The sequence below is a fragment of the Kryptolebias marmoratus genome, linkage group LG6 (assembly GCF_001649575.2).
Source record: "Kryptolebias marmoratus isolate JLee-2015 linkage group LG6, ASM164957v2, whole genome shotgun sequence".
Classification (NCBI taxonomy): domain Eukaryota; kingdom Metazoa; phylum Chordata; class Actinopteri; order Cyprinodontiformes; family Rivulidae; genus Kryptolebias; species Kryptolebias marmoratus.
Genome location: NC_051435.1, coordinates 67,346 through 74,889, shown reverse-complemented (window position 1 = coordinate 74,889; position 7,544 = coordinate 67,346). Strand labels below are relative to the sequence as shown.

Genomic DNA, 7,544 nt, shown 5'->3' with positions numbered 1-7,544 from the left:
CACAGGTCCTGCTGTCCTCATACAGGTCCTGCTGTCTTCACACATGTCCTGCTGTCTTCACACATGTCCTGCTGTCAAGGGCCAAGAATCAGCAATAAAACTTCATCAAAGTCAGCTGTCAGTTCTGAACCAGTGTGGCAACAGCTTTAGAATCGTCACAGTTCTAATCTAACCCTAACCCAGTCAGGTCTGTGTTCTTACCTGAATTTGTTTAAGTCGTCAGCTAGTTTGTGATGGCAGGGTTACCTGTGTGGCTGCCGATGTTACAAGGAATTCAGAGCTGTTGGAGTTCTGCAGTTCTCATTACTCACCTGCTGCAGATGTAAACTGCTGTGCATGCTGGGATGTTGTTAACATGGTTGATGTGTTCTATGTGCTTACCTGTCCAGGTGCTATTTCCAGCCTGGCAGCCCCATCACCATCAGCGTCTCGCTCCCCACTGCCTCCCAGGCCGCCCTTCATGGAGAGGGTGAGGAAAATCAAACGGCAGCTGTCCATCACACTGGGGAGGGGCAGGCCAGGGGGGGGGGATGGGATGCTGAATGACACCATCACTCAGGAAGTGACATCACACAGTGACTCAGGTAAGTCTGTCTCACCTTTGGTCAGATCACCTGAAATAAATCATCAGCTGCATGTTCTGATCTGAATAGGCCTGAGCCTGCTGCCTGAAAGGAACCACCAATAAACCTGCAGTCTGAGGGCGAAGTGCTCTGGTAGGAAAGTATGGAACAGTAAGATCTTTAATAAAAGATGGAGCTTGGTTGTTGAGAGCTTTGGATGTTAGGAGTAAGATTTTAAATTCAATTCTGAATAGGGAGCCAATGGAGATGAGGTAAAACTGGAGCATATTCCCTACTATAACCTAAGGGGGGGCGCCCCACCCTCCCAATGGATCACCTGCCCCCCTGTGGAGGTCATGGCATGTAATAAACTAATAAATATCTGTATGTGTTCGCACGCTACTAGTTCACGGCTGGGAAAGACCCAAAGCGCTGCATTCAGCTCTGGGCGCAGGAGAAAAGAATATATGGACACTGGCCATAGGAAAAAAACTTGTATTGGTTGACCTCCTAATGCTGTTGTCTTCTTTTATTCTCTATGGTTTTCTTTTACAGATAACCATCTGCTCTCTCTGTTTTTGTCCATTGCCCATTCTGCTATCAGAAATACAGTCTCTTCGTGCTTCGGTTGCTCTGAAAGTTCGAGCTTCCTCGTCTTCGGTCCACTCGTTGCTGCAGTCGTACGGTGGCTCGATGAGAAAACCTCGAGTCCTTGGACGCAGTTTGAGCTCCTACCTGAACCACACCAGCAGACTGGGTACTAAAACTGCAAACACATGCACCAGTTGTACACAACAGGTATATGCACTATTGCAGACAAACGGTTCTGCCTTGTATCACATGAGGATGTTCCTAAAGAACCATCACTGTTGGTGAACCTGCAGGATAAGAGAAGAGACAGCTGTTACCTTTACCTGTTTGACTCATCAACCTCACAAAATGTTTGTGTAGTGTTGTATAAAATGTGCTACTGTGTGTGTGTGTGTGTGTGTGTGTGTGTAACCCTGTAAACGTGTGTATTTAGAAATTGTTCACGAAGATGTGAAGATGAACTCAGATGGAGAAAATGATCTGGCTTCGTCGTTAGACAATGTTCAAAGTCCAGTTCGAGTCCGACTGAGGAACAAGAAGATCTCTGCTGAGGTAACTCACTCATGACACACCTGTCCCTCACCTGTGACTCTCAGGTAGCACACCTGTTCTACATATATGCCCCATATTTAACTTACCTGTTATACACTTATAGCACACATGTAACTCACCTGTTTAGAACTTGTTACACCTGTTGTAGCAGAAGTCTACCTCTCACCTGTCTGTTTGCATGTTGCTCCTGTCATGAAGGTGCACAGGTGGCACCTTTTGTTACCTGTTCAGGGTAAAGGTGAAGATTTATCTGGATTTCAGTCATCATCATATGTTTATGTGTTTTCCAGGACATCAATAAACGTTTGTCGTTACCAGCAGACATTCGTCTTCCTGATGATTATCTGGAGAAGTTCAGTATGATTGGCCCATCTCTGCTGGAGCAGCCAATCAGCAGGCGCCTCCGTCGAGTATCTCTGGTATGTCATCTCATTTCTTTGGTCTCTGTTGGGTTTTTTGTGCAGTAACTCACAGTTTTTGTGTCTGTGTACAGTCAGAGATTGGCTTTGGGAAACTAGAGACATACATTAAACTGGACAAATTGGGAGAGGTGAGTTTAAACCTGACTGTCTGGCAATGTTGTGTTTGAGAAAGTTTAATTTAAAAACAGAAACACTGTTCACATACAAACCAGGTCCAGTTTCCCAGAGACAGTGCTTCCAGTGGGATTGTCTGCCATTATTTATTACAATAAATAACATTTAGTACATTAATTTATATAAAACACAATCCTTTCTGGAATCAAAGATCACAAAACTGCAATCCAAACAAACCTTCAACATCCAAGATCAGGGATCCATAGTTTTCCACATCCAGCATCAGCAAGACAAAGAGTAAAATCTTTGTTCTAAGCTATGATTGTTGGAGCTCTGTTCCTCACTTATGTATGTTCCAGAATATTAATTGTCTCACCTGTCTGTAGGGCACCTATGCTACGGTGTATAAAGGTCGAAGCAAACTGACTGAAAACCTTGTTGCTCTGAAAGAAATTCGACTGGAACATGAAGAAGGAGCTCCTTGTACTGCGATCAGAGAAGGTACAGTAGAGAGGGGCGTACAAAAAGGAAAAAGGAAATCCACCCTCCTTCAATTCCAGGATTTTTCATATCAGGCCCTAATAAAACTGTTCTGTTCTTTACCAGGTTCTAAAATGGCTCTAATCTAACCTCAGGCGAACATATTTTGCAGAAAATATGGTCAGGAATGTACAGAATTGTCCAAAGATTTTTTTTCCCCTTTTGATTGGGTTATTATTTCCTCTTAAACTGGCCATAATTCTTGTCTTTCTGTTTAAGTAGCTTTGTCATACGAGTGTTCTTAACTTTGGTCAGAGAGAACAAAAACACAATAACACAAATTTGAACTTCCACTTTGCCGGTCATCCTCAGTAGTTTGTTATAGTCGGACCCCCACTGTTGTTGGGAGAGCTGTGACAGATACTCTCTGCACATTGGATGCCTTTATTTTAGCTGATTGACAGCTTCATAGGTCTTTGTGCTTTACTTTTGTAGGTCAGGAGAGTAGTCTTATTCAAAAAAGATCTGTTTGTCTTTGAAGAAGACCTGTCCCTGACTCCATGCTTGTTGTATGATTTCGTCGTCGCATAGAGCAGTTTCACTACAAGTGATCTGGGCAACATTTTAGGATCCTTGTGTTTGGGTCCAAGTGAGCGATGTACCTTCTCAATCTTGATTTCCATTTCCGGTGGTAGTTTCAGTGTCTCTTGAAGCAACTCTTTTATAAATCCAATTAGATTCTTATCTTTACTTCCTTCTGGAATCTGGAAAATCCTGTCCTGATGTTGTTTCTTCTCAATCCATTTAGGAGATCTTTACATTTCACTGAAAGCTCCATGTCACTGTGAACCAGGTAACGCAGCGCCCTCTGGTTGTCTCTTCTATATGTCCCATTCACTCCTTGTGTTTTGAAATTTGGTCTTTTAGATTTTAGATCTGTAAGCACTTGCTCCAGTCATTCTCGGGACATCTTAGTGTGATTATGTCCGTCCTGATTTTCTTGATGGAGGTTTTTTCATCTCTTCCAGCAGCGTTACGTTTGACTGGCTTTCGATGTTCACTTCGGTAGCTAAGCTGCAGCACTCAGGGGTCCACGTCTATCTTCCTGTATCGTTAAGTTTGTTTGTTTTGTGTTTGCAGTCATTGTATAAGAGTTTATCCAAGTTTGAACGCTTATTATTGCTAGTTGTCACTTACTTTCTTATTTACTGGCAGAGCTCCATATCTATGCTGCCTCCCGCTCCACCGTGCCACCCGAAGTCCGTTTGTCCTTTTTCTGTGTTTCCTGCCACAGATTCAGTTAAATTAAGTAATCAAATTCATGAAATCTGTCAGCGGTGGTTTGCTGTCACACCACATGTGTGTTTACTTCTCTAAAGTGAGTGCTGTTGTCTTTCTGCCTTGGCGTTGTGTTTATGCAGACTGGTCCCACTGATGGCGATCAGTTAATCAATACATCTGATCAGCAGCTCCTGGCTGATCCTGAACCGCTGAAATCCTGTGGTAGTAGTGAGGTTGGAACCAGTTTTTCACTCGGCTTGAACATCTGTTGGGTGTTTTTGTTTAATTGATGTTAGATTTGAATCATTTTAAAACTTGATAAAGACCAGATCAGCTTTATGTCTGGATACATAAAATCCTGGAACTGAAAGAGGATGGCCATTTTATTTTTTACTAGGCCTGTACTTTAAAACTGAAGTAAAAATATTTTTCACACCATTACTACTCTGGTAGGTGTACTTGAGTAGATTAGGGTATTACAGAGGTTTTTTTTTCCTCTTTCAGTGTCTCTGCTGAAGGATTTGAAACACGCCAACATCGTCACTCTTCATGACATCATCCACACGCAGAAATCCCTCACACTTGTGTTTGAGTATCTGGTGAGACACAGAGCCATTCATGTGCAAACTCAAAGTTTTTATGTTATAAAAATCAATATAATGATATTTGTATTTCAGGACAAAGATCTGAAACAATATCTGGACGACTGTGGAAACATCATCCACGTTCACAATGTGAAGGTGAGAAAACCTTTACCAGAACAAGTGATACTGCAGACTGTGTGTTCCTATTGCACATTTATTGCAGGTCCATCTGATAACATATGTTACTTATAAAACTGGTTAATGGAGCAGTAAAGGGACAAAATAAATTGTACAGAGTCAGCAGAGATTCTATAACTGATTAGCTGTTAGTTGGGCCTGGTCACTGAACGGTGACCGATCACAAGGTAAGAGTAAATCGTCATCTAACACAGCAGCTCAGTGTTGTCTGCTGTCGCCGTTTGTTGATAGCATTATGGGGCTAATCCTTAACTTCTGTATTCTAAGAGCTGACTTGCTTCCCACTATTTGTTCAGTTTTCAGAGCATGCTTGTCGGTGCTCAGTAACAGCTTTGGCAGAGATATAGTTCCCATCTATGTGTGTATAAGCTCTGCTTATTGATCAGTAGTCAGAAATGTGTCTGTTTTACGGTGTCACATTACATGAGGATTAACTAAACCTTGTGCTGAATTGATTTGATCTGTTTCCAGTTGGTCCAGTTTATTAACATAGTTTTTTCTGTTCTTAGTTGTTTCTGTTCCAGTTACTGCGAGGTTTATCCTACTGTCACCGAAGGAAAGTTCTCCATCGAGACCTGAAACCTCAAAACCTTCTGATCAATGAGCGAGGGGAGCTGAAACTGGCAGACTTTGGTTAGTTAGCTGCTGGGTTCAAAGGTTTTAATGTTGTGTAGTTAAACTGAGTGATGTCATAGTGATGATGTCACTAAGATGGGATGTCTATATTTCAGGTTTGGCCCGAGCAAAGTCGATCCCAACAAAGACGTACTCTAATGAGGTGGTGACACTGTGGTATCGTCCGCCTGACATCCTGTTGGGCAGCACTGACTACTCCACCCATATTGACATGTGGTAACTTAATAATGACTCACCAGCCAGCCATAACATTATGACCACCCACCTTTTCAGTTCTTCATTTGTCCCCAAAGCATCCCTGACCCATCAGGAGACTGTCACAGAACATCTGGGGTATCCTGCAATGTTTGGTACCAGAACAATAGCAACAGAACTTGTTGGCCCTGGTTAACACATCCCTCCTCTCTGTATTGTTTGAGTCATTTGTTACCAGTTTATTGATCAATAGTTGAAATAACTTTTATAATAATCCAAGTTCTCCCAACAGAACTGGATCTCTACTTGTCCCAGTGGGCATAATGTCCTGGCTGATTGGACTACAGGATAATATCCTGTAATAATGTTCCAAAATAAAATAAAAAAATCAAATGGTCTTCTATTTTGTAATTGAAGACATTTTGCTTCCCACCCGGGTCCGTGGTGCAGGATAATGTTTTTTTTGGGGGGGGATTGGCCATGTTGTGGATGACTGAGGATCTACACCAACATACTGTAATAATGTTGTATTAATACTGTGGAAATGGTTGTTTATTGACCAGAAGATTCTCCTATCTGAAGAAAACTAAGGCTAAGATATCTCATCTGTCAATCATTCACCTGTCCACCTGTCCTCCTAGTCATCTTACTGTCTCTGTTCTCACCTGTCCACCTGCTCCGATGCTCAACTGTCTACCTGTAGGGGTGTTGGTTGTATCTTTTACGAGATGATGACGGGTCGTCCTCTGTTTCCTGGTTCAACTGTTGAAGAGGAGCTTCACTTTATTTTCAAACTTCTGGGTAACAACCAGTCAGTTTCCATTTTCTCATAACTGAGAGCCAATCAGATTCTTGATTCAAAGTAGGTTGAGATGTGTGTATTTTTTGTTTAGGTACTCCTACAGAGCAAAACTGGCCCGGGATCAGTTCAAACAACGAGTTTATGGCTTTTAACTTCCCTTGGTACCGAGCTGAACGACTGAGAAACCACACTCCCAGGTAGGCAAAAATACACACAGGTATGCAAACAGGGTGAGAATTTCCTCTGTGCAAGAAAACGTTCTTGAGGTTTTTATTCCATGTAGACAAACAAACATAAACACAGGCAAACTTAAACACAAAGACAAATATGGCACAATGAAGTAAGAAACAGTTGAAGCAGCATTTTACAACTAAGTAGGTTAACTGGCAACAGGTCAGTAGGAGGACTGGGTAAAAACAGAGCTGAAACTCTCAGAAGTACAGGTGGGCAGAGGTTCACCAGTCTTTAAGAAAGTGGAACAATTTCTGAACTAGAAGCACTCAGAGCACAAACCTCCGCCAGAGCCATCGCTAAAAAAATAGTGTGATCCGTATCGTGATCTGGATCACCATCAAAATTTATTGAATTTATTTATTTTTTGTGACAACCACAACATTTCCTAAAAATTTCATTGAAATCTGCTTTAATTTTTTATATAATTTTGCTAACAGAGACAATTCCTACATCACACGGTTGCAGAGTTGGACACAGGCTCACCTATGACCTTGACATATGACCGGATCACCACCAAAATTTAAAGTTTGAAAAGTTTGATGGTTCCCAAAAAATTCATGAAAATCCATTCATAACTTTTTAGGTAATCTTGTGCACAGACAGACAGACAGGCGGGCGGACAGACGGGCAGATGGATGGACGGACGGACGCGCGGGTGGGCGGACAGTCAGGCGGACGGACAGACAGACGGACGGACGGACGGACAGACAGACGGACGGACGGACAGACGGACAGACAGACAGAGAGACAGACAATCAGACAGTCAGACAGACAGTCAGGCAGGCAGACGGACAGACAGACGGACAGACAGTCAGGCAGACAGTCAGGCAGACAGACGGACAGACAGACAGACGGACAGACAGACAGACAGACGGACAGACAGACGGACAGA

The 7,544-nt window shown here is 42.6% G+C and overlaps 1 protein-coding gene across 3 annotated transcripts in view; it reads left to right on the top strand.

Annotated features, from left to right (window-relative positions):
• cdk16 (cyclin-dependent kinase 16) overlaps nucleotides 1–7,544 on the top strand; it is a 21,652-nt gene that overhangs the window by 7,483 nt on the left and 6,625 nt on the right. The window contains exons 1-13 of one of the 3 annotated variants that reach the window (XM_037976247.1): nucleotides 14–187; nucleotides 390–584; nucleotides 1,168–1,320; nucleotides 1,588–1,706; nucleotides 1,997–2,125; nucleotides 2,200–2,256; nucleotides 2,629–2,743; nucleotides 4,508–4,602; nucleotides 4,681–4,743; nucleotides 5,295–5,418; nucleotides 5,517–5,637; nucleotides 6,320–6,417; nucleotides 6,510–6,615. In XM_037976247.1, the coding sequence (XP_037832175.1) occupies nucleotides 461–584; nucleotides 1,168–1,320; nucleotides 1,588–1,706; nucleotides 1,997–2,125; nucleotides 2,200–2,256; nucleotides 2,629–2,743; nucleotides 4,508–4,602; nucleotides 4,681–4,743; nucleotides 5,295–5,418; nucleotides 5,517–5,637; nucleotides 6,320–6,417; nucleotides 6,510–6,615 (1,304 nt within the window). In that variant the 5' untranslated portion in view covers nucleotides 14–187; nucleotides 390–460. Of the gene's footprint in view, nucleotides 1–13; nucleotides 188–389; nucleotides 585–725; nucleotides 1,362–1,587; nucleotides 1,707–1,996; nucleotides 2,126–2,199; nucleotides 2,257–2,628; nucleotides 2,744–4,507; nucleotides 4,603–4,680; nucleotides 4,744–5,294; nucleotides 5,419–5,516; nucleotides 5,638–6,319; nucleotides 6,418–6,509; nucleotides 6,616–7,544 lie in introns of those variants that run through there. The other 2 variants (XM_017441452.3, XM_037976248.1) reach the window with 2 other exon arrangements.